The sequence below is a fragment of the Mustela putorius genome, unplaced genomic scaffold, assembly GCF_011764305.1.
Source record: "Mustela putorius furo isolate JIRA1106 unplaced genomic scaffold, ASM1176430v1.1 tig00003937_pilon_pilon_pilon, whole genome shotgun sequence".
Lineage (NCBI taxonomy): Eukaryota > Metazoa > Chordata > Mammalia > Carnivora > Mustelidae > Mustela > Mustela putorius.
The window spans coordinates 3,740,285-3,765,175 of NW_025422082.1; the positions used below are offsets into that span (position 1 = coordinate 3,740,285).

The 24,891-nt window shown below is 49.6% G+C and overlaps 2 protein-coding genes across 8 annotated transcripts in view; one reads left to right on the top strand and one right to left on the bottom strand.

Moving 5' to 3' along the window:
- The first annotated feature begins 899 nt into the window (after nucleotides 1–899).
- Nucleotides 900–20,397, top strand: R3HCC1 (R3H domain and coiled-coil containing 1). Of its 5 annotated transcripts, none has more exons than XM_004763263.3 (10): nucleotides 900–1,001; nucleotides 11,177–11,273; nucleotides 11,519–11,803; nucleotides 12,198–12,325; nucleotides 12,711–12,848; nucleotides 13,830–14,427; nucleotides 15,591–15,763; nucleotides 17,431–17,501; nucleotides 18,842–18,937; nucleotides 20,076–20,397. In XM_004763263.3, exons 3-10 carry the CDS (start codon nucleotides 11,630–11,632, stop codon nucleotides 20,210–20,212), a joined length of 1,515 nt encoding a protein of 504 aa, XP_004763320.1. In that variant the 5' UTR covers nucleotides 900–1,001; nucleotides 11,177–11,273; nucleotides 11,519–11,629; the 3' UTR covers nucleotides 20,213–20,397. The 5 variants fall into 5 exon arrangements, 4 of the variants coding, with proteins under 4 accessions (XP_004763320.1, XP_044925404.1, XP_044925405.1 ...); XM_045069469.1 differs by having other exon boundaries at nucleotides 922–1,001; nucleotides 11,009–11,273; nucleotides 19,194–20,108; XM_004763261.3 differs by having other exon boundaries at nucleotides 925–1,001; nucleotides 11,009–11,273.
- A 901-nt stretch (nucleotides 20,398–21,298) lies between these two features.
- Nucleotides 21,299–24,891, bottom strand: part of LOXL2 (lysyl oxidase like 2) — an 87,472-nt gene continuing 83,879 nt past the window's right edge. For all 3 annotated transcript variants that reach the window (XM_004763266.3, XM_004763265.3, XM_004763267.3), the window contains exons 13-14: nucleotides 22,925–23,036; nucleotides 21,299–22,201 (exon numbers count right to left, since the gene is read on the bottom strand). In XM_004763266.3, the coding sequence (XP_004763323.1) occupies nucleotides 22,122–22,201; nucleotides 22,925–23,036 (192 nt within the window). In that variant the 3' untranslated portion in view covers nucleotides 21,299–22,121. The remainder of the gene's footprint in view (nucleotides 22,202–22,924; nucleotides 23,037–24,891) is intronic.

A 24,891-nucleotide genomic window follows, 5' to 3' on the forward strand; every position in this document is an offset into this window, starting at 1 on the left:
CTTTCCGGCTGCCTTAGCTCATGTAAGGGAGATCCTGCCCAAGCTGACTACATTGGGGAGAGCTGGAAGTTTGTGGATTTTGCAATTAAGGGAAGGTCGTTTTAAAGATGTTTGCTCAGTTAAGTTTTAAGAAATTTTGCTTAGTGTTACTTTGAATGGTTGGGAAGATCGAAAAGTAAGTGTCTTTTCTCTGCTTATAAAAATAGCATATGTTTATACATATACTGTGGAAATACACATATTCTACAGATATATTTTAGAAAATTTGCATGAAAGGTTTAGGAGTCTAGAGAAGAAAACAACTCATAATAAAACTGCTCAGGGACAACCACTGCCCACATTTTAGTATATTTTCTTTCCTTTTTTTTTTCTGTTGTCTTTTTCTAAATTGCAGACATCAATTTTGTGCCATGTTCTTTCACTGAACTTTTAAGCCTGGGCACTTCCTATGCCATTACAAAGTCTTTTTTTTTTTTTTTTTTTTTAAGATTTTATTTATTTATTTGACAGACAGAGATTACAAGTAGGCAGAGAGAGAGGAGGAAGCTGGCTCCCTGCTGAGCAGAGAGCCCGATGCAGGGCTCGATCCTGAGCTGAAGGCAGAGTCTTTAACCCAATGAGCCACCCAGGCACCCCTGCCATTACAAGGTCTTAACATCCATTCTTTCCTCCCGTCCTTTAAGGCTCATGGCTGCTATAGGGGCTGTTGTTGTGAAGTAGCATTTGAACTGGAGTGCTGTGCAAACACTAGCAGTTTAAGGAGTCCCTGGCAGGAGCTTGGAGACAGGCCTGAGCCCCGCAGCCCACCAGTGAGACACACCCCTCCCCCCCCATTCCCTATTGAGGTTCCTGTTACCCTGGCCCTTTAAGAAGGGAGCTAGAACTTGGGCTAGCCAGACAAGTGGTCTCCTAGCAACGGGAAGGACAACAAACAGTTTCAGAGTTTGGGGCTGGGGTGGGGGCCCTCCACAGCAGGGGATGGCTCCATGGAGGCCTATCAGGTAGAGCAGGGTCTAAGGGTGGGTCTCTCTGTCCTTTCTCTCCAACCTCCCACCCCTGCCTTTCTCTGCCCTTCTGTTAGCATTCCCACTTCCTCTGCTCCAAATGATCTCCATTTCTGGAGACAGTTCCTGATTTTTTTTTTTTTTTAAGATTTTATTTATTTATCAGGGGGGGGGGGGAGAGAGTGAGCACAGGAAGACAGAATGGCAGGCAGAGGGAGAAGCAGGCTCCCTGCTGAGCAAGAAGCCCGATGTGGGACTCGATCCCAGGATGCTGGGATCATGACCTGAGCTGAAGGCAGCTGCTTAACCAACTGAGCCACCCAGGCGTCCACAGTTCCTGATTATTAAGACTCTTAGTGGATCTTGGGGCACCTGGGTGGCTCAGTGGGTTAAAGCCTCTGCCTTTGGCTCAGGTCATGATCCCAGGGTCCTGGGATGGAGTCCTGAATCAGGCTTTCTGCTCAGCAGGGAGCCTGTTTCCTCCTCTCTCTCTGCCTGCCTCTCTGCCTACTTGTGATCTCTGTTTGTCAAATAAATAAATTAAAAAAAAAAAAAAACAACTCTTAGTGGATCTTGAAATTTTCTGTGGGAAAAAATATTCTGCAAATGATGATTTTTGTTGGATCTCATCAGATTTCCAACCTTTCCAGTTTTCTTTCTTATGTCCAAATTGCTTTTGCGAGGACCCCTAGAAAAAAATGCTAAAAAAGGCATTGGTGAAGGGTGCCTGGCTGGCTTAATCTGTAGAGCATGGGACGCTTGATCTTTCAGGGTTGTGAGTTCAAACCCCATGTTGGGTGTGGAGATTACTTTAAAAGTAAATAAAATCTTTTTTGTTTGTTTGTTTTAAGATTTATTTATTTGACAAACAGAGATCACAAATAGGCGGAGAGGCAGGCAGAGAGAGAGGGGGAAGCAGGCTCCTCGCTGAGCAGAGAGCCTGATTCGGGGCTCCATCCCAGGACCCTGGGATCATGATCTGAGCCGAAGGCAGAGGCTTTGACCCACTGAGCCACCCAGGCACCCCAATAATAAATAAAATCTTAACAACAACAGCAGGAACAACAACAAAAGGCATTGGTGAATATCCCTGGCTTGCTCTGAAATTAATGTGGTATTCCTAGTGTTGCCCATTAAGTTCCGTGTGGTGGTTTGGCTATTTTATTGAGATCCTTAAATAAATTTGCATAGAGTTGTCCTAGGTGTGAGTTTAGTAAAGAACATAGAATGATATTTTGCTCTTTGAATCAGTTTTAGTGTGCATAATATAATGGAATCTATCCCATATATGGCTTTTAAATTTTTTTTATTTTTTTAATTGAAATATAATGTATTATTAGCCTCAGGGGTACAGGTCTGTGAATCGCCAGGTTTACAGATTTTACAATCACCATAGCACATACCCTCCCCAATGTCCATAACCCCACCACTCTTTCCCTACCACCACCACCACCCCCACTTCCCCCCAACCCTCAGTTTGTTTTGTGAGATTAAGAGTCTCTTCTAGTTTGTCTCCCTCGATCCCATCTCATTTCATTTATTCCTTTTCTACCCCCCAAACCTCCTATGTTGCCTCTCAACTTCCTCATCTCAGGGAGATCATCATATATGTTTTGTTTTTGTTTTTGTTTTGCCAAGGCTTTATTTAATATTACTTCCATCACCTCTTTTTTGTCCATTCTTTAAGCTTTCTTACCCCCTCCCCTTGTATTATATTTTTGGCCATATTTTGCTATAAGTTCAGTCTTCTTTGTTAACTAATGTCCCCAGTCTCTGCCAGTTACTTGGAAAAAATATTACTTATTGAATGCCACAGTTATATGTCCTTCCTCCTTCCTCCACACTGTAGAATGCATTTGGGTGTTCCCGTCCTAATCTGTTGTGATAAAAAACGGTTTGTTTTTTACATTCTGTAACTCTTCTTTCAAGAATTATGATATTTGTGTACCATTTTCTTGCTGTGATTATTTTACTTAACTAAAACGTTTAAGCAGATTAAATGTTCATCGTGAAGCATTCTCTCTCATGACATCCCAGTTGTAAGTCATTTATTTTTATTCATCCCTTGGTTGTCTGTATTATATCTTTTTTTTTTTAAGATTTTATTTATTTGACAGAGAGAGAGGGATCACAAGTAGGCAGAGCAGCGGGCAGAGAGAATGGGGAAAGCAGGCTCCCTGCCAAGCAGAGAGCCCGATGTGGGGCTCAATCCCAGGACCCTGAGATCATGACCTGAGCTGAAGGCAGAGGCTTAACCCACTGAGCCACCCAGGTGCCCCCTGCATTATGTCTTATAGTTGCTTCCCAGGAAGGGTAATGAATGTCAAGGCAAAGCTTAGAAACATCATTTAGTTATGGACATTGGGGAGGGTATGTGAAATGGTGAGTGCTGTGAAGTGTGTAAGCCTGACGATTCACAGACCTGTACCCCTAGGGCAAATAATACATTAAATGTTAATAAAAATAATTAGTAAATTAAAAAAGGAAAAAAAAAGAAACATCCTTTAGTGAGCTAAAGGATGTGTGTAACTAACTCACAAGAACACCAAGGACAGGCATTAGATTCTTACCGGTAAACAAAGACAAAAAAAAAAAAAAAAGAAAGAAAGAAAGAAAAGAAAAGAAAACCAAAAAAGGACTTACATAAGGAAAAGGCAAGGAAGAAGGCAAGGAGCGGGGGCAAGGTGCTAGTCTACAAAGAGTGAATTTTGTTTTTCTAATTAGGGTTATTTAGCTCACAGCTATCAAAGAGATTGGTCAGGCCATCTATTTTGGAATAGATTGACTAGGTCATTAGAGAAAACAATTTCAGTTATTTGTGGATTTTCCAGAAGTCTTGAGACAAGCTATGCAGGACACAGACAGGGTGTCTATCAACAGTGTCTGCCAGTGTCCTGGCATCTCCACCATAGATAGGCCAGGACCACTCCATTTCCCCCAGCGGGATTTCTGTGAGAAAGACTTACAAAGTTATTGCAAGTTTGGAAACATCTTCCAGTTGCCATCTCGATTTATAGATTTTGTGCTCTTAACACTTCCCCTTTAAACATCCACAGATGTGTTCCCTTTTCCTGTGGCATATGAGTTGCTAGGGAAATCTGCAGCCGCTTGATTTTTCCCTTTGTATTCCACCTCAATCTTCTATTTGTCTTTTTTTTTTTTTTTTAAGATTTTATTTATTTGACAGACAGAGATCACAAGCAGGCAGAGCAGCGGACAGAGAGAGAGGAGGAAGCCGACTCCCCGTGGAGCAGAGAGCCCGATGCGGGGCTCGATCCCAGGACTCTGGGATCATGACCTGAGCCAAAGGCAGAGGCCCAACCCACTGAGCCACCCAGGCGCCCCTATTTGTCTTTTTTTAATGCCCAGAGGAAAGAATCTTGCCATGATCTGTATCCGTCTGTCTGTCTATCTATAAAATGGCAAGTCACTTTCTAGCTTCATGTTTTCCTTTGTTTTAACAAAATATGTTTGCATTTTAATTTTTTGTTTTCCACAAATATTGATATGTTCTATTCATTTTCATATCATTCAATGTATTTTTAAATTTCCCCAGGATTTCCTTTTTGAACCATGTGTTTTTTAATTTCCTTTTTGACCCAGCGTATTTTTTTAGTTTCCAAATGGTTGGAGATTTTCCTGCTATCTTTCTGTTACTTGTTTCTAGTTTGAGTTCATTGTGAAACATGAAAACAGATAACATATGACTTAAATTCTTTTAAATTTGTTGGTTTGTTTTGTGGTCTAGGAAATTGTCTATCTTTGACTATGTTCCATGGGTACTTAAAATGAAAGTGTATTCTGCTGTTGTTGGGTAGAGTATTCTACACATGTTGATTAGATCCTGTTTTATTTTATTTTATTTTATTTTATTTCATTTATTTGTTTTTTAAGTAGACTCTGTACCCAATGTGGGGCTTGAAACCACAACCCTGAGATCAAGAATCACATGTTCTATCAACTGAGCCAGCCAGGTGCCACACATGTTGATTAGATCTGTTGATTAATGGTATTGTTGAATTAATCTATATTTTTGCTGCTTTTCTGCTTAGTTATTCTATCAGTTGTTGAAAGAGAGATGTCAAAATCTCTAATTATAATTGTGGGCCTTGTTATTTCTCCTTTCAGTTCTATGAGTTTTTGCTTTACATATTTTGCATTTCTTTTCTTTTGCACTTACACATTAGGATTGCTATGTCTTCTTGGTAAATTGATGCTTTTGTCATTATATGATGTCCATCTCTCTCTCAGCTAATTTCTTTGCTCTGAATTCTACCTTATCTGAAATTAAGATAGCCACACCTGCCTTCCTTCAATTACTGTTTGCATGACAGATCTTTTTCCATCCTTTTACTTTCAACCTGCCTATATTTTTTCTATTTGAAGTAAGCTTCTTGCAAATAGCATATACCTATGGTTCTAAATTGACTTTGACAATCTGTCTTTTCAATTGGTGTATTTAGAACATTTATATTTAGTGTAATTAGTAATATTTTAGAGTCTAAGTCTGCTATTTTACTATGCTTTCTGTGTGTGTGTGTGTGTGTGTGTGTGTGTGTGTGTTTAGGGGGTGGGGGACAGAGGGAAATGGGGAGAAAGAATCTTAAGCAGGTTCCATGCCCAGTGTGGAGCCCAATGTGGGGCTCAATCTCACAACCCTGAGATTATGACCTGAACCAAAAATCAAGATTAGATACTTAACAGACTGAGCCCCCCAGGCATCCTGCTTTCTTTGTTTTTCATTTCTGTTTTCTTTTCCTGCCTTTCTATGGATTACTTGAACATATTTTAGAATTGCCTTTGATTTACCCATAGTATTTTTTAAATGTCTCTTTATATAGCTTTTTTAAATGGCTGCATTAGGTATCACAGTCTTCTGGTGTTCTCAGTTTACCAACTAGAGTAAAGTATAGAAATCTTACTTCTCTTTATGTGCTTTTAACCTCTTCCACTTATAATAAATTATAATAAATTACAATAAATTATCTTAAATATTTGCACTAGATAGATATAATTTTTGCTTTAGCCATCAAGCACAATTTAGAAGATTTAAGAAGAGAAACCAAATCTATTGTATTACTTACATTTATGCTTACTGTGTTCTTTTCTCCATCTTAATGTTCTAAGATTCTTTCTTTTATTGTTTCTTTTCTATTTAGAGAACTTCTTTTAGTTATTCTTTTAGACTAGATCTCCTGGCAACAAATTCTCTTACTCTTCCTTTATCTGAGATTGTCTTGATTTCTTCAAATTTGATTGTTATGTTTTTCTTGGTAAATTGACCCTTCATGAATTTCCAAGTGGATTTTTTCTCAAATTTCAAAAGTTGTCAGCAATTGTTTTGACCACTTTTTCCACCTCACTCTCTCTCCTCCCTGGGACTCTGATAAAATGAATGTAAAATTATTTTGTTAACATATCACATATCTCTAGTCTCTGTTCATTTTGTTTCAGTCTTTTTTTTTTTAAGATTTTATTTATTTATTTATTTATTACAGTGAGAGATAGTGAGAGAGGGAACATAAACATGGGAAAGCTGGAGAGGAAGAAGCAAGCTCCCTGCCAAGCAAGGAGCCTGATATGGGGCTCAATCCCAGGTCTTTTTACTCGCTGTTGTTCAGATTGGGTCATTTCTATTGTTTTATCTTCTAGTTCATAGGTTCTTTCCTTTTCCTTTTCCATTCTGCACTGAGTTTTTTATTTTCATTATTGTATTTTTCAATTCTAAAATTTCCTTTTGGTGCTTCACTACATGTTCTATGCCTTAGCTGAGACTTCTTTTTTCATTCAAGTGCATTCACAATTGCTTGTTGAATCATTTCTTTCTTTCTTTTTTATATTTTTTTAAAGATTTTATTTATTTATTTACTTACTTATTTTTGAGAGAGAGAATGAGAGCACAAGTGGGGAGTGAGGAGGGGTGGAGAGAGAGGGAGAAGCAGACTCCCTTCTGAGCAGGGAGCCTGATATGGGAGTCAATCCCAGGTCTCTGGGATCACGACCTAAGCCACAGGCAGATACTTAACTGACTGAGCTACCCAGTTGCCCCTGTTGAGGTTGTCTATCTTGGCTACTTTAAAATCTTTGTCAGATAATGTAACATTTCTGGCATCTTAGTATTTGTATCCATTGCCTTTTTCCCATGGAATCTGAGGTCTTCCTTAGTATTTGGCATCACGAGTTATTTCTGATTGAATTCTGGACATCTTGGGTGTTACGTTATATTATGAGATTCTGGATCTTAGTGATATCTCTGTTTTAGCTGTCTCTTTCTGACACCATTCTATCAGGGGCATGGGGGGGGGGGCATCTTTTTACTGCCAGATGGTTCTAAAATCCAGGCTTCCCATATATCTGCCATTGACACCCAAGGTGGAGGCTTCTCATTACTGCTGGGTGGGGATGGAAGTTAGGTTCTCTAGTGGTGTCTACTGACACTGTAGGCAGGGGCCAGGGCTCATTACTGCCTGGAGAGCATGAAAGTCCCAATTCCCTACTGGACTTTCTCTGACATTGTCTTGGTGGGAAGGTTGTGGCGCTTTATTACAAGCTGATGAAGCTGGCAGTCTAGGCTCCTATTATGTTTTGCTGTTTTGAGTGCGAACAATGTTTGGCTGTGGTAGAACAATTATTATCCTAAAGGTTTCTTTCTGGCTAGCTTGCCCCTTTGGCTGAGTGAAAAAAGGCTTTTGTTAGGTTTTTGTTTTGTTTGTCTGTGTCTTTTGATGTTTCTGGATTGCTGGCTTCAAGGTTGAAGTCTGGGAATTTGAGGCATAAAGAAAACCCAGGAAATAGACCATTTTGTTTTTTCCTTGAATCCTGAGATCCCTAGCTGGTCTGACTTCTTCTCTTTGCCTTTCAGTCTCCTTATGTTTGTTTTATATATAATGTCCAGGGTTTTTAGTTATATTTAGTAGGAGGAATAGGGAAAAGTATGTTTACTCTATATTCCAGAAGTCCTCACTTTTTTATGCATATAAAATTGATGACCTTGTGGGCTATAAAGCAAAGCATTTCTCTGTGTTGTACTTAAACAACTCTTGTTGATCTTAAAATATTATAAATCTAGCTCTCTTTAATATTATAATACTGTTTACCAACTTAGTCAAATACTCTTAACTGATGTGATGTGGGCCTGGAGCAAATGGTCAAGAAACAATTTTTGAGATGTTTTTGGTGCAAAAAGGTGTTTTTATTAAAGCACCAGGACAGGACCTGTGGGCAGGAAGAACTATACTGGGATTATGAGGAGCTGTTGATTATATACTAAAAAAAAAAAGATTTTATTTATTTATTTGACAGAGAGCAAGAGCACAAGCAGGGGGAGGAGCAAGCAAAGGCAGAGGGAGAAACAGGCTCTCCACTGAGCAGGGAGCCTGATGCCAGGCTTGATGCCAGGCTTGATCCCAGGACCCTAGGATCATGACCTAACTTGAAGGCAGCCCCTTAACTGACTGAACTGCCCAGGTGCCCTGATTATACTTCTAAGTTAAAGATGAGAAGTAAAGACAGAAAAAGTTTCTGAAAGGATTTTCATATGCTAAAGAAGACTTCTAGGATCCTGGAGGCCTGAGCTACCGTCAAGCCTTTAGTAGAACATTAAGACAGTTATGGAGCTCCTGGAGGAATGTCTTACTCTGCCTGTCTCAAGTATTTTCTCAGTGGGCTGCAAGTTGCTTGGAAATTTAAATTTATCTACATTTCTTTGGTCTTTGTTCTCCACGTCATTACATTTGCCCATTTTAAAATTTTAAGTCTGAGATCCATTTCACTTTTTAAATTGGAATCACCACGTCATATGTGAGATTCTCCAATATGCCGAACTATGTATGCCAACATTACAAGGACTTTTGATTGATATTCTTTTTTTTTTTTTAAGATTTTATTTATTTGAGAGAGAGAGAGAGAGCGCGCACAAGAAGGGAGAAGGTCAGAGGGAGAAGCAGACTCCCCGTGGAGCTGGGACCCGGATGTGGGACTTGATCCCGGGACTCTGGGATCATGACCTGAGCCTAAGGCAGTGGCTTAACCAACTGAGTCACCCAGGTGCCCATAAACTGAATATTCTTAAATGTCACCTTAAATACAAAGAGCACACTACTGCAGCAGGGAACTCTGGGTCCATCTCTCCATATAGGACTGTTTGGGACCCCGCATCCCCTGCATTCATAATCTTTCATAATCTTCCAATCACATCTCCTGTTATGGGAAACATTCTATAGCACACACGAGCATGCTTCTTTGACTGATGGATTCATCGAACTTATTTCATTCTTGATTTCTGCATCTGGCTCCAGGCCACCAAGATGAGTCTGATGACATTCTCAAGATGGAGAATCTTAATCCCGTGGTGTCTGGGAGCATGGGTGTGGCAGTCAGGCTAGAACTAGATTTGAGTGGGTTCCAACTCCACATTTAGTAGTTGCGCATCCTTGGCTAAACCTGAGTTTCCTCCTGTACAATAGGCTCCCAATCTCCATCTGAAAGAGCTGCTGTGAGGATTTAATGGCAAGCTTTCTGTAAATAGTCATCTTCTTTCCTACCAGCGTTTACTCGTTTACTCGGGGGCAGCGTTGCCGTGTTGCTTCTAGTTTTCACTGCTTCTGCGATGAACGTGATTGCCTCTTTTACATCTTTCCAAGGCTCTGACAGTTCTCTTTCATCTCAATCTGTTGGTTTATCCACCGTGGCGTGGAAATCAGCCTTTCTTTGATTTCCTTGGGAATGTGAAGCAGTTATTAACTGAAATTGTATTCTCTTTTCTCAAGGGAATCATCCAGTATCCTCTTACCGCCTATGCTCTGCTCTGCTCTTTTTCCTGCTGTGTGCTCATCCTTTTTTTTTTTTTTCTGTAGAAATTCCGTCTATCCTTTGTGCTTTTTGTTCTGTTCACTCCCCTCTGAGTAATAGGGCCCATTTTATCCTCACCTGATACTGTCCCAAAATAGTGTGGGTAGAAGCACTTTGACTCCCTTCTGCATTTCTGGAAGCGTCCCTTCAGGATGTCCACCCATGGTGGAGGCCCGCGTTCTGACACCCTTTTTCCTGTTTAGCTTCTGAGCCACCTGAAGACGGTGTGGTGTGGTAGAAGCGGTTGGGGGGCAACCTTCCTCTAGGAGCTTTGTTTTTCCGTCTCTGAATGTGTCGAACATCTGTACTGCAGACCAGCTTTAAAGAGGTGGGGGCATGGCTTGTTTCCGGGGTTTCTGATTTGTCCCTCTGTTTTGGGGAGAGATGGCGACTTTGTTGAGAAAGTTGGGCCTTTGTTTTCTGAGTCCCCAGGCATATTCCTCCCAGGTAAGGTCTGGTCCCTAGCTGGGGCAAAATGGGCTTGCCTCCCAGCCTCACGCCGCCCAGTCGAGGGAGCCTGGTCAGAGAAACAGTGCCATCGTGTGGCCACTCAACGTTCTCTCCGGGCCTGCTCCGGCTTCATTCAAGCCTGTGTGGAGTGTGGGTTCGCCTGGTGGGGTCAGAAACCCAAAGGGTGTCTCTCATTCTTCCTGCCAGCCTCCCATCGTCTGGGGACTGCAAGCCCCTCCAGGCTGGGCGCAAGGATCTGTCAGGTCTTCAGAAGCTCCTCACGACCATACCCAGAAAAGAGACTCATGACCTGGCTCCCTTGAGTTCTCCCTGCACTGTGTTTTGTCTTTATTCTAGGCCCTTTTTATTTTCCCAACTATCTAGAAACATCATTTTTTAAAAAGATTTTATTTGTTTACTTGACAGAGAGAGAGAGATCACAAGTAGGCAGAGAGGCAGGCAGAGAGAGAGGGGAAGCAGGCTCCCCGCGGAGCAGAGAGCCTGATATGGGGTTCGATCCAATGATTCTGGGATCATGACTCGAGCTGAAGGCATTGGCTTAACCCACTGAGCCACCCAGGCACCCCCTAGAAGCATTGTTTTTGTAAATGTGATATAATACCACCATCTTCTTAAGAAATTCTCTGAGAAAAACTGTGAGAAAGCAAAATGCATCTTAATTTTTCTCCATTTTTCTGTTCCAGGCCTCTCCTTCCAGCCCACCTTTGAGCTATGCTTGCCCATATCTGACTGCAGGGCATGTTCAGACAGTCCCATCTCTGTAGGAAACCCGGGTCTTAAGTGTTTTTAGCTTAGGGCCTTGCTTTGCTCTGAGCTTCTGGATTCAGGATGATTGTGGGCTTACATTTCAGCACCTCTCAGGACACAGGAGGATTTCAGCTCGGGTCTTCTAGATGATAATAGCCAGGAGGAGCTGTCTGATGGCGAGAATTTCAAGCCCCAGTTAAGGTGGGTGCTGGCTGTAGATGTGGATGTAGAAGGGTGGTATTATTTGGTGGCCGTCAAGTCACCATGCTAGTGCCTACTTCGCCCAGTTACCCACAAGGCTGGTACACCTTGTCAGTGACCCCTTGGCGTCCAGCTGGACTTCTGTGAAGATTCCCTCAATGAGGGCAAAAGAAGGGAAGGGATGGGCAAGAGGTGGTGAAATATTTGGTGCCCAGAAACTTCCTTCCTCCTTATTCCTCTTTTAGGTGCCTCGGAAGGGGCGCATTGAACCGAGAAATCTGGTACTCCACGACCTTGCACGTAGGAGCCACTCAAAAGTGTTTGCTGAACTTAATACAAGGAGACAGTGTGCTCTCATGGGGGAAAAAAAAAAAATCCCGAACACGCCCCTCTGCCATTTCTGCGATGCCTCCCCCGGGCCGCGCGGTGGCGCTGTGGTTCCGCAGAGGCCGGGTGATGCGGGGCGCGCCGGGGCGCGCGGGCTTCCGGGGACCCTCAGAGCGGCGGCGGCGACGCGCGGGGCAGCGGCGGTGAGTGCGGCTTGCGGGCCTGGGGGTGGGTCGCCAGCCCCGAGCTCCCTAGGCCTCCGCTCGGGGCCTGGGGAGGGCCGGCCGCGCCCGCCGAACAGGCCCCGGAGGCGCCGCGCGGTTTCGCTGGCCTGGCCGGGGGAGGGAGAGGCAGCGTGGGGCTCGCCGTGCAGGGGTGCGCCACCCGCAGGACCAGGAGTCGCTGCTCTGGCCCCGCTACCGACTTGCCCCGGGACCCTCGGCACTTCCTCCCCCCCGCCTCGGAGCCTGGCTGCTTTTTTGTCAGAGGAGACACCTTGGCCGCGGTGCCTCTAAGACCCGTCGGCACCGCCACTCGGGGTTGTGGGTGGGCCCGAGGTCTGTGTTCTGATCCCGCCGGGTCCCGTCTGCCCCGCAGGCTCTCCCACCTGTCACCCTGGCCCTTCTCTGCTTGGACGGCGTCTTCCTCTCCTCCGCCGAAAATGACTTTGTGCACCGCATCCAGGAGGAGCTGGACCGCTTTCTGCTGCAGAAGCAACTGTCAAAGTAAGCTGGAGCGGGGCGGGGGGCGGCGGGGGACGGCTGCCTGTTTGGGAAGGGTGGGTTCACGGGGAGCCGCCTGTGCCCCCTTCCCAAATAGCTCGTTCCTCCCTGAGTCTGGCCTTGGCCTTTGGGTTTAATAACCTCCTCGCTAGCCTCTCCCAGCCACATCTTTCCTGTGTAATTCTGAGCATCACCCAGAGTCAGCACAAGAATGGAATGGTACGGGTAACTCGCTGTGATAACCCCTTTGCAGCTGGCCAGGGATGAAGGGGGGCAGAGGGGCCTAGTGTCAAGCCTCCTGTGAGCTGGGCGTGGACCTGGTGGGCGTGGACCTGGTGGGGGTCAGGCCCTCGGCCCCATCTCAGCACTCATTCCTGTCCCTTCCCAGGGTGCTTCTTTTCCCCCCACTCTCCAGTCGCCTACGGTACCTGATCCACAGGACAGCAGAGAATTTTGATCTTCTGAGCAGCTTCTCTGTTGGGGAGGGCTGGAGGAGGAGGACAGTCATCTGTCACTTGGATATCAGGTGTGTATCTTAGTGCTGTGGGGGGCCCTCGGCAGCTTCCTGTGGGTTGGTGGGTAAGCTGGTCAGGAACCAGGGCCCGCAGCCTCCAGGCTGCTGCTTCTGCCCGCACCTCATGGGCTTCAGGTCAGTGCCCGCCTTCTGTTTCAGCAGGGGGGTAGGTGTGCATTGTTTGTGGGATTCATTCAGCAAATTCAGCTATATGCTTGGGCCGAAAGAGAGAAAAATAGAGCAGTTGAAGCAGTGAGAGCCTCTGTTCTGAGAGGCCGTGGAGTGTGATAAGCACACTCGAGCCTCACGCATTTCTATTATGTGTGCATCTCACAGGATCTTATTATAACCACTATGATCCTAGTGTTTAAAGTTATGTTGTTGTTGTTGTTGTTGTTGTTGTTTTTTTAGAGAGAGGAGGGGTAGTGAGAGAGGGAGAGAGAATCTTAAGCAGGTTCCGTGCTCAGCACAGAGCCCAGTGTCAGCGGCGATGTTCGGCATGCGGGCCTGGGGGTGGGTCGCCAGCCCCGATCCCCCTAGACCTCCTGCTCGGGGACTGGGGATGGCTGGCTGCACCTGCCGAAGAGGCCCCCGAGTTGATCCCACAACCCTGAGATCATGACCCTGAGATCACTGAGCAGAAGTCAGGAGTTGGACAGTTAACCGACGGAGCCACCTAGATGCCCCCAACATTATATATTATTCTAATAACCAAGTTCTTAAATGCAAGTACTTACTTTTATCTAGTGTATACCTGAAGATTCCGTTATCTCCAGCATAGTTTATGACACTGGAGGGGAGAGCTGGTGTTTCTTCTTCAAACATAGCATTCAGCTTCCTCTCTAGTGCCTTCTCTGTAGTATTTCCAGGGGTCATTGTGGCGTTGGTTTTGCCCTAACAGTGACTCGAGAGCCTCACGCTTGAATGGCAGGTAGCGCCAGTAAACCGTTGTCCTATACACTGCTCTGATCACACTTCCTGTTCCTGCTCCAGGTTACCCAGTTCAGATGGACTCTCTGGCCCCGGCCACCCTCCTGCCTCCCAGCTTAGCAAGTTCCAAGGTGCCCGGCCCACCTCAAACCAAGGAGCACCTGTGGGTCCTCAGGGGGCACGGGCTGGCCGGTGGCATCGTGGACGCAAACCAGACCAGGCTTTGTATGTGCCCCGAGTGCTGCGCAGGCAAGGAAAAGGGGTACCACCCTCTACCCTAGGGCTCAAGGGAGACCCTCCAGCTGGCGGGCTCCCAGAAGAACCTGGAAATGTTGGTGCTGGGGACCTCAGCTCTGAACAGGACCTCCCTGTGTTGATGACTCAGGCACCTGAGGACCCAGAGGGCCCAGACCAACACTGTGACAATGAGCAGCTACCGGACCCACTTGGCGTTGAGTCCCCAATGCCCGAGAGCCACTCAGGGATGGGAGATGGGTTGGAGATGGCCACACGGCTGGGGTCCAGTCTGCGGCTGGACTTGGAAGAGGGGAACGGGAATGAGGTGGAGAAGAGCCTGGCGGCAGAGGAGGAAGAGGAAGAAGCAGAAGAGGAGGGGTCTGGCAGCTGCTCCTGGGACGATTACAGTGAGCTGCTACAGGAGGTGATGAGGCTCTTAAGCCCGGAAAAGGGAGGGCGGAAGTGAGGTGGGTGTGGTCATGGGTGGATGGCAACCAAGGGTCCTGGCGAGGAGGGGCTGGGTGTTGGGTGATAGGGGTCCCTTAGGAGACGTAGGGGTGGAGCGCTGGGACTTGCCCGGAGGAGTTGGGACTGACACAGTTGGGAGGATGGGGTTCAGGATATGGGGTCAGGGGTGTGGATTTGGGTTCCTGTGCAGTCCCGTGCAACCACGGGCAAGTTATTTTGTTTATATATTATTTTATATATATTATATATTATCTGCCTTGTCTGAGAGGCAGATAATAATATTTTGCCTCTTGAGGTAACAGGATATGAGGAATTGCTTTGTAAGGGACTACAGGCCTTGGTCATGAGAATGGTTCTTCTGCCTGAGGCTTTGTGCTACAAATCTCCTTTCCTTGGAACTGGGTGTCTGCCCCTGAGACTGGCTGTTCGTTTGGGAGGGTAGGCATCTTTTACTACTGTGTTACGCGTGAAGGCCAGAGACCAGATAGACTTGCTTAATATCACATTGTTAATAAGGGGAGGAAGGATCCTGGACTTGCCCAGTTCTGTCTCTTACTATGTTTCTTTGGGGAAAATTACTTCTTTTTAAAGATTTTTTAAAAAATTTATATTTGATAGACAGCAAGAGAGGAGACACAAGCAGGGTGAGTGGGAGAGGGAGAAGCAGGCTTCCCCTACCCCCAGCAAGGAGCTCAATGCGGGATCCCAGGACCCTGGGATCCTGACCTGAGCCAAAGACAGACGCTTAAGGACTGAGTCACCCAGGGCACTCCTGGGCAGAATTCCTTAACTCTTTGATTTATAGTGCTCTAGTCTGTAAAGAGGGGATACTGTGAAACATAATGCACGTAAATGCCTGTTCCCCAATGGGGACTCCATAAAAGTGAGGTACCTTCCCGAAAACTCCTGCCTCCCCACCTTCTAGCCTATTCTGCCATCATGCTGCCTTTCCCAGACCCCTGCCAGGTGTGGCTCCCGTGGGAAGCCACTTGCAGTGGTCTGCTCCCTGCCGGGTGAGTCCTGCTTCTGTCTGCAGGACTCGTTGTGTGGTTTTGAAAACACATGTGTGGAGCCCTGTGTGTCAGAGCTCCCCTTGCTGAAGGGTGTGACCTCTCCTAGATAACAGACAACCTGACGGAGAAGGACATTCAGGTAGAGAAGATCCATGTGGACACGTCCTCCTTCGTGGAGGAACTGCCTGGAGAGAAGGATTTTGCCCATGTGGTGGAGATCTACGACTTTGAGCCAACACTCAAGACTGAGGACCTGCTGGCCGCCTTTTCTGAGTTCCAGTGAGTGCTCACAAGACTTCAGGGAAGCAGGGGAGGTGGGCACTGGGACGTCACTGTGTTGTTGGGGACCCTTGCTGCCCCTCCCCCAGGGTCTAGCTGTCTGGAAAGAAGGGCAGAAAGTGAATGTGGTTGTTCTGGGCTCTGTACCCCTGCTGACCATGACAGTACAGAAGGGGCAGAGCTGGTTTTTTAGTGGAGGGCATATTCAGCGGCTCTAGAGCTGGTCCTACGGGCATCCATCCTGCCCCCTCCCCCCGCCTCCGGTGCACCCACACGCCTGCTGGGAGCCGGGTTCCCTGTCGGGGTGCAGGATGCTGGCAGCCTACTGCCTCCCCTTGCTCCATATCCCGGCCACCCTGTCAGTCAGTCTACAGACTGAGGGCCATTTCTGTGCCAGAACGGTTTCTGGGGTGCGCTGGGTCTGAATGCCCTGGGGCAGAGTCAGGGTGGAGATGGGCGCCAAGGGGGTGTACTGCAAGCAGAGATTTCTGTTGCCTCAGATTTCTTGATCTAACTCCAGTCTTTCCTCCTTTTTTTCCTTCCTTCCTCCTCCCCTCCCTTCTTCCTCCTCTCCTTCCCTCCCCCTTTCTTTTTTTAATGTTCATTTTCCTTTTTCAGTCTCTTTTTCTGCTTAGTCTTTTATTTTTTTTTCAAAGATTTTAATTTTTAAGTAATCTCTACATCCAACATGGGGCTTGAATCCACAGTCCCTGAGATCAAGAGTTGCATGCTCCACTGACCGCCAGCCAAATGCTCCTCCAGCTTAGTTTTTTAAAAATCCCTTTCTTGGGGCTCCTGAGTGGCAAAGTCGGTTAAGTGCCTGACTCTTGGTTTCAGTGTAGGTCATGATCTCAGGGTGTTGAGATCGAGACCCGTGTTAGGCTCTGCACTCAGCAGTGGGTGTGCTTGGGACTCTTTTTCCCTCTCCTCTGCCCCTCCTGCTTGCCCTCTCTCTCAAATAAAATGAAAATCTTTGAAAAAAAATAAATGAATAAAGATACCTTTTTTCATGGCCCCCTTTTAAGAGTGCTTCCCAGACTGCCCTCCCTTGCCTCCCTGAGGCTGAGCCTGAGGAATGCCAAAGGGGCAGCTTGGTAGGGCAGGAGGGGCTCATCTGCTCTCGCTTCCTAAAGGTGTGGCGAAACGGGGGCCTCCTGTGGCTCCTTCAGCCAGCGTGGGCAGTGCCCACAGAGAAACGGGCCTCAAACTGCTTTTGGCCTCTCATCAGCCTCAGACTCAGTGTGGCTTTCTTGGGCAGTAGGAAGAAAGCTGACCAGGAGCAATAACACAGACATGCTTATTTTAGGTTCTGCCCCTGGTCCCTGGCACATAAACCCTTTTGTCTCCCATGCCCTTGGCCTCACCTTGGCAGTGCCTGCGTGGAGCCTTCTTCACCCTTGGCGCCGTGCTCTTCAAGCTCTTTGAGTCCTGTCTTCCTCAGCTGTAGGAATCTGGGACCCACCAATCCACAGGGCTGATACTTGTCCTTCTGAGGCTAACTGTGTGGCCTTCGAGAAAGTTGGCTGCAAAGCATTGTCTCCTCGCAGGGGAGATAGGAACTTGTCCTGGGCTTGTAGTGTTAGAGGATCGGAGCTGGGAGGGGACTCCTGCAGAAAGGGTGTCACCCCTTGCTTTTGTCTTGACTCTGTCTCCTCTTCCTGGCACAGAGAGAAGGGGCTCAAGATTCAGTGGGTAGATGACACGCACGCGCTCGGTGTCTTTCCCTGCCTGGCCTCAGGTAATACAGCTTCGTGGTGTCTCTGACTGCTGTCTTCAAGGGAAGGATGACCTGTGGCGGGTGCAATCTCACCTGGGCAAGAGGCCCCACAGCCCGCACCCAGCCCTCCCAGTCCGGGAGTTCAGAGGCAGTGGAGGAGGAGCTGGGCCGGGCAGCTCGTGGTGGTGCCTTCAGGTCAGAGGTTTCAGAGTCCGGTGATGTTTACCGAGCCCGTGTCACAGGCTGAGCTCTGGCTGCTTCCGCATGGGAAATGAAATCGTAGGAACACGCTCTTTTTATAAGTGAAAAGCCTTTGAATACTGGGGATTTCATATGGTTCAAGCAGATGCGTTTTTCCTCAGCTTTCATTGCAGCCTCAAGAAGTAGGTCAGGTTACTTCTATTTTACAGATGGGGAGATTGAGGTTCCCAGAATGTCAGTGGTCTGTCCCAGGTTATAAGGCCTCCCAGTGTCAAACCTGGGGACGTCAGCCAGTCCCCTGGCTGGGACCCCAGTGCTCCTTCCCCTGCTCGGCCACACCCCCAAGCCACCCCTGCCACACCATGGCTCACTTTGGGTGTATTTATCGAGACCCATGATCCCGTTGGCTGGGCTTTTCATAACCATGAGCTTCTGAACATCAGCAGAGCTGGGAGAGGCCATAGTTGACTCGGACCAAGTTCTCAGGAGAGCTGGGGTGTGATGGCTGCTGCAGCACCAGGGAAGGAGCCGACTGAGGGCAGGCAGGGTGGGTGGCCACGGGGGTGCCGTGGAAAGAAAGAGTGCTGGATGCGGCGTGGCCGTGGCTGCCACCTGAGCTCTGCCAAGCTGTGTGTGAGGAGCAGGTCCCGTCCTGGCCTTGGCTTACACAGCTTGCACAGCTCTCTCGTGCTGTGTATGATGTGCCATAGCCCAGGTACCCTGTGGCTCCAGCATAGCTCTGGGCAGTGAGGGCATGCATCGGGAGGGTCTTGAGTGGGGAAGGGGGAGGGTTTATTCGAAGCTCCTGGGCTTTAGAAGGTGGGAGGTAGGAGCCCCCCTTCCCTGATGTCAGCAATTGCAGCCTTGCTGGTGTGGCTCCAGACTGGTCCAGGGGAGAGCGTGGAGGCTGGGCTCTGCACCGGCTCCCCATCTGAGAGCACAAGTAGCCTCTGTGGGCCTGTGGAGCTCTAGGGGGATGAGGTGAACAGATGGTGGCCGTCTCTTGCCCGTTCAGAGTGGTGTTAGGGCAGCCCAGTCCCCGAGCTTCAAGGGGGTGCACAGAGAGGCTCCATCAGTTTGGTGGTACATGTGCTCCCTGGCCCTGATGGGGCCTCACCAGGAGGAACAGGAATGGCTCCAGATTTGTTTTCTTTCCATAGCCGCTGAAGCCCTGACCAAGGATTTTTCTGTGCTCAAGATCCGGCCCCTCACTCAGGGAACCAAGCAGTCAAAGCTGAAAGCCTTGCAGAGGCCAAGTAAGGAAGCTGGTTGTGTCCTGTTGGGAAAGCCGCGTGAGCGTACGAGTGGTTGGGCAGGGTGGGGCCTTCCCTTGGATTCATTCCTGTTCTTGAATTCATTCCTGTTCTTGAGCTCTCTGCTTTAGGACCGCTGGGCTACAGTGGCCAAAGGGGTGCTCCTCCCGCACCCCGGGGCCCAGGGGTACCTAGGGAAAAAGGGTCCTGTTACAGAGAGCTCTTTGCCAGCTGCTCTGTTCTGGGCTTGCCCTTCTAGGTGTTGCTCAGGGAAAAGCTTGGTCTTTCCTATGGGGCCCTGGAAACCATATTTTACAGTGGGTTAAGAAGAGCTTGGATTTTGGGGTCAGCCCTGTGTGTGATCCTGCTTCTGGCACCTCTTCAAATTGACCTTGAGCAAGTCACCTATTATCTGTGAGCTGATTCCTTTCTCTCTAGAGTAAGCAGATTGTACTGGGTGGACTGGAGGAGTGAATAGAACAGCCTGACGGGACACCTGGGTGGCTCAATGGGTTAAGCCTCTGCCTTCAGCTCAGGTCATGGTCTCGGGGTCCTGGGATCAAGCCCCGCATCGGGCTCCCTGCTCAGTGGGGAGCCTGCTTCCTCCTCTCTCTGCCTGCCTCTCTGCCCACTTGTGATCTCTCTTTGTCAAATAAGTAAATAAAATATTAAAAAAAAAAAAAAAAGAACAGCCTGACAGACCTGTCTGGGGCATTGAGGGGTACACAGAAGGTACCAGATAAATGATCACTCCTCCTTTTTCCTCTTGTCCTTCCCAAATGCATGATGGAGGATGTTGGAGGCCAGTTTTCTGTGGCTGCAAAGTGGCTGGCCAGACTGGCCCGGAATAGGTCTCCTGAGGCCACCTGATGCTCTTGTGTCCCGTGTAACCTTTGCCCCAGACTTGGGGACAGTAAATATCCTGTCAGTCCAAGAGCTCCAGGTGTCCCATCTTGACTTGACTTCCCTTCCCGGTGGCCCAATCAGGGAAGAGGCAGAGGTGGCTGGTTTAGGCTAGGACCCCATGGGCATCTGGCCATGCTGTGGGGACAGCTGGGCATTAGAGGCTGCTGTGTCACTGGGAGGAGTGGTGGCTGTAGCCTTGAACTCAGGTCCTCATGCCATGGGGCTTTCCTTTTAGAGCTCCTACGTCTGGCGAAGGCGAGACCACAGACAAATACAACGGTGGCCAGGAGGCTGGTGGCCCGGGCACTGGGGCTCCAACACAGGAAGAAAGAGCGGCCTGCCGTTGAGTCTCCTACCTCCCTGAGGCCCTGAGAGGCCCAGCAAGCCTGGATTGGTGCCCGCAGGACTGGGCTGGTGCCCCAACACCACAAGCCTTTACAGACACCAGAATAGCCCTGTGCAGTTTGTTAGGGTGTCCCTGTGGGGTGGGGTGGGCTTTCGTTTGGTCTAGTTCCAGAAGTTGAGAAAAAAATAAAAGCTTGAACATTGCTTCAAAATGAAATGGCCTGCCAGGGAACACTAGGGGGTGCTGTTTCTCTCCCACTTTAGACCTGGGGCTGCTGAAGAAATGGGTTCTTTAGTAGGCTGGGAGGATCCCAAAAGGGCCTCAAAGGCATTTTTGTCCAGTGTTTACCCAGTTTTTGGGGTGGCGCGGGGGGGCGGTTCCACCTATTGTGTGACATCTGCCCAGTCTCCCAACACTTCCAGCATCCTAACCTGCTGCCCTGGGCTGCAGGGCACTAGCCCTTGGACCTGGTCCTAGTGTCTCCTTCTGGTGTGGGTCACAGAAGGGCTTGTCGCACTTCTGTAGCCATGAACAAAGACAAGAGGCAGCACCTGAAATGGTCGCTGAATTTGGCTCCCTCCCAGGACAAGGACATCTTTGGGGGACGAGGTCTCAGGTCACTCCTGTTTCTGGTTTGGGTGGATGGGTGCCAAGGTAGCCCTACTTGGTGCTCTGGGGTCACGGGAAGAGCCCGCCCCCTGCTGGTGCTGATGCTGGTGGGCGTGGTGCGCATCCCCATCACCTGAGGGGACAGGGCTGGCCTCCCCACCCCCACCCCCAGAGCCCGGCCAGGGCCCCAGCCTTGTGACTCCTACGACGGTTTAAATCTGGCTGTCCTATCCCATCCTCACAGCTGCCATGCCCCGACAAACTCACTAAAAACACGAGTTCAGGAAAGGTCAGGACTTGGCATTTTTGTGATTTTTGTGATCCTTAACCTCTGCTGTCAGAAAGCTGGAGCTAGTCTGTGTGGTGGTTGCTGAAGGCAGCCCTAGGGACCCATCTCTACGTGAACCTGAGAGCACATGCAAGGCTCCCGCCCTGCTGTCTGTGTGGGAGCTCTGCTGCTCGGGGCGGGGGGTGGGCAGGGGCCCAAATGAGACACAAATACATATCATAAACCTTTTATTCAAAGTTTCAAGTATGTGTAAGTGTCTGTGATGACACCTGGCGCTCGGTGGGTGTCCTTACCACCCAGGACCCTGGTTATAGCACCGTTAAATCAGTTACCCACAGAATTGGAACAACAGAAAGACGAATCACTTACACAGGTGGGCTGGTTTTCCTTTTGAGCTATACTTTCAGAGGCCCAGATGCCCAATAGTATATGCTGCGAAATTAGTTTGTGTTTCAAAGTCTGTGAAAGTATAATAATGGTATCTCGTAAGGGGATTTAGGAGCGGAGGGGGGAGAAGCACCAACTCTGAGCTCGTTAGAAAACACATGGCAGCATTATTTGTATATGTGAATATCATAGAGTAGAGGCAGCCTGTTTAATGGGAAGAGAGGTCTAGGTACTGAGGTTGGCCGGAAATGACCCAAGAGAGGGGAAAAATGGAATTCAGCCTGACCGCCTGTGGTTGACCGCTCACACCCAGCAGCGTGGCGAAATTGTCTGTCATGAGTTGAGTGGGGTGGCGTCATACTTGGGGTGGGACAAGCTGCTGCTAACCTGTGCTCCCGGGGTCCCACCCGAGCTGGCTCTTGGTGCCCACAACCCACCCCAGAGGTCATCCCAGGCTCCAGAAGTCAGTAAGCAGCCCCCAGCGGGTGCCAAGCACACCCCGTCTCCCCGCCCCCCGAGCCTTGGATGTGGCCGCAGGGGGTCGGGACAGGGCAGGGGCTGGGCTGCACGACGCGGGGGGAGCGTGGCCATCAGACTGCAGTTCTTGGGAAGATGCGTGGCGGCCTGTAGATAGGAGGTGCCCCGGCGCTTTACCGTGTGGAGAGCTGGTTATTTATGAGTCCACTGAAGTGTTCAAACTTTTTTTCCGTCTCTTCACTGAAGGAGCCACCTGAAGGATGGGCATTGGGGAGACAGAGTTTGGCAAACCAGACGCTCAGCCTCCTCCCACACCACAGCTGTCGGCCTCAGGGGCCTGGAGCCACTGCCCTCCACCAGGTGGCAGCGCTGGGGCCACCTCTGTGTAACAGCCCCAGGGTGGCCACCAGGTGTGGGTCGTCCCCAGGGCCAGGCACAGGTCAGATGCTCTGTCAAAGCTGAGCAAAGGCACGGCCAACCCTAGCGAGTTTAGTTTTCGCCATCACTCCGCCTGCAGGAGAGGAAGCTCTGCTTCCCCTTTTATTCACCAGAGTGTGGAGTGCATGGAAAAGTTACTTTATTGGCGACCCGAAGCCACAGTGGTTCACTAAGCTTCTAGCTCTCAGCAGAGGAAGACGATACACAGAACCCACAAAATGCTGACGCCCACATGTTTGAGGTCACATGAGGAATGAGGAGATGGCCTCCGCTCCAGCCCGGTTCGGTGCTGCCCTCCTCCTTGGCTGGAGCTGGCTGCGAAAACCCAGGCTCTGTCCAGGCCTCATGTGTCTACAGCTTCCTTCCTGTGCGTGGAAGTAGGAGGCTGGCTCCGTTCCCCACGCTCGTTACCCAGATTGGGAAGCCGCTCGGATTCCTCGACAAAGCAGGGCAGTTCTTGCCTCCATCTCCCAGAGGCTAGGCTGAAGGGGGGACCCTGGGTCCCCTGGGGTGAGGGGCGAGCGCCCGGGGCCCTTACCTATGTGGCAGTTATACATCCAGATGCGGTGGCCGTCGTAGCGGGTCCTGCACTTCATGATGTTGTTGCTGTAGTCAGACTCGGCGACCTCATAGTTGGGGTTGATGACGACCTGGGAGCGGGGCAGACTGGAGTAAGCTGCTGAGACCCGCCTTGGTCATGCCCCAGTGCCCACCACAGGCCTGGAGCCCACCCACACCAGCCCTGCATCCAGAGCCGGGGCGACCTCATGGGAAGGAGCATGGCCGGTGCTGGGGGCAGGATGGGCCCGGGGGATGAGGGGGTGAGGTCCAGAGGAGTGAGGGTATGCGCCCCTGGCTGCCTGCCTCTGTGCAATTCACACACATACCCTCCCACAGAGAGGCCTTCATAAAGGGGTTACCCTGTCCTGGGGGCCCTGGGAGGCTTGAGGATAGTAGAGGCAGGAATTGGGGCCCAGGGTAGCCAAAGAAGAGGCTGCTGATAGGACCGAGGAGGAAGCTGGAGGCAGGACACGCTGAGATGGGGTGCAGATGAGGACCAGGCTGTGTGCTCCTGGAGGTGTGCCTTCTTCACACAAGCCCCTGCCTCTGAGTCCTCGCCCGCAGGCCCATCTGCCTGGAAGGCCACCCCCCAGTCTACCCTGGCTGGCTCTCTCCCGGCCTTGGCAGCATTACCGCTGTCTGCACACAGGGCCAGGAGGTAATGGAGAGGGTCAGTGAATCCCAGGCCAGGGGAAGCTCCGTGTCTGTCCTAAGGGAAAAAATTCTTTTCCTTGAAACAGAGGCACTAACATGCTCCTGTTGAGTTAATTAGCTAATTGTAAAGTTCAGGCGTCAGGAACGCAGACATGATCTGGGTTTGCCGGGCTGTGAAATGGGCGTGCTAGTGGAGCCCTTCCTTGGAGGGCTCCATGCATTCACAGGGCTCAGGCCCAGCCAGGCCAGGCCTGGCATCAGGCTTCCAACGAGCCATCGTTATTAAATAGATGGCATTGGTCAGGACATGTGATGTCACCCGTTCCCCCAGCAGAGCGATAGCAGACCCCACACGGAAGCCCCCATGCACCGTGTACGTGCACAGAGACATGGATAGTCAGTTTTTAGAATAAAGAGCGCTTTGGCTGGGCCTCTCCCAAGTCTGCAGTTTGGGGTTTGTGGGTGGAAAAGTGTTTGGCTGTCTGATTTCTAGCCTCTCAAACTGCCCAGGAAGACTCTCAAAGCCGCTCTGTGGTCACTTCTCTGCAGGTGTTGCTTCTTCCCAGGGCCGTCTGCAGGGTGGGGACCCTGGGCCAGGCTCTGGGCTGGCAGAGTGCCCCATTGGGCAAGTTTTCAAGGCAGGATGACACATTTCTGGTCACCTACTTTGCCACTCGGTGGGGCCAGCCCCAAAGCAAGCCGGATGGCTGTACAGGAATGTGACAGGACGCCACAGAGCCCCCGTGGGCCGGAGCACAACTGTGCCCCAGAGAGGGGGAGGTTGGTGGGGGCAGCCCCACTCCCACGCCGGCCAGGGCCCTGGCTGGAGCAGGCTGGAGCAGGCCGCTGTGTCTGCAGGGAGGCAGGAGAACCGTCCCCCCCTGCAGACCCTTGCCCGAGGCCAGCTATTCTGGGAGACCCAGGTCACAAACACTGGCGAGTGAACTGCTCTTCATGAGATTACTTTCAGCTCTGACAGCACAGACGAGGCAGGGTGAGGGCCCTGGGAGAGGATGCGTGGAGGACAGAGCCTGTGTCAAAGGACATCGCAGGTGTGGGCACCTTAGAGTTTGTGGAACGGCTCCTCGGCCGGAGGACCAGATCTGGCTGCCCGTGTATTTTGATTTGCAAGTTTCAGGTGCCAGCTGAGTGCGGGTGTCCCAGGAGGTGTGCATGCCTCCGATGCTTAGGTCACCTGGTTGGCCCTGATGTGCTGACCCCTGGGCATAGGACTCCTGCCCTTCAGACTGGCCTCGCTGCCCTCATTTCCTGTTCGGACACCAGCAGGAA

Bases quoted from the DNA above. Each gene is read 5' to 3' on its own strand.
- R3HCC1 (XM_004763263.3), top strand. From the start codon at position 11,630: ATGGGGGAAAAAAAAAAAATCCCGAACACGCCCCTCTGCCATTTCTGC. The intron at 14,428-15,590 runs GTGATGAGGCTC...GACCTCTCCTAG, and splicing joins ACAGTGAGCTGCTACAGGAG to ATAACAGACAACCTGACGGA. The intron at 18,938-20,075 runs GTAAGGAAGCTG...CTTTCCTTTTAG, and splicing joins GAAAGCCTTGCAGAGGCCAA to AGCTCCTACGTCTGGCGAAG.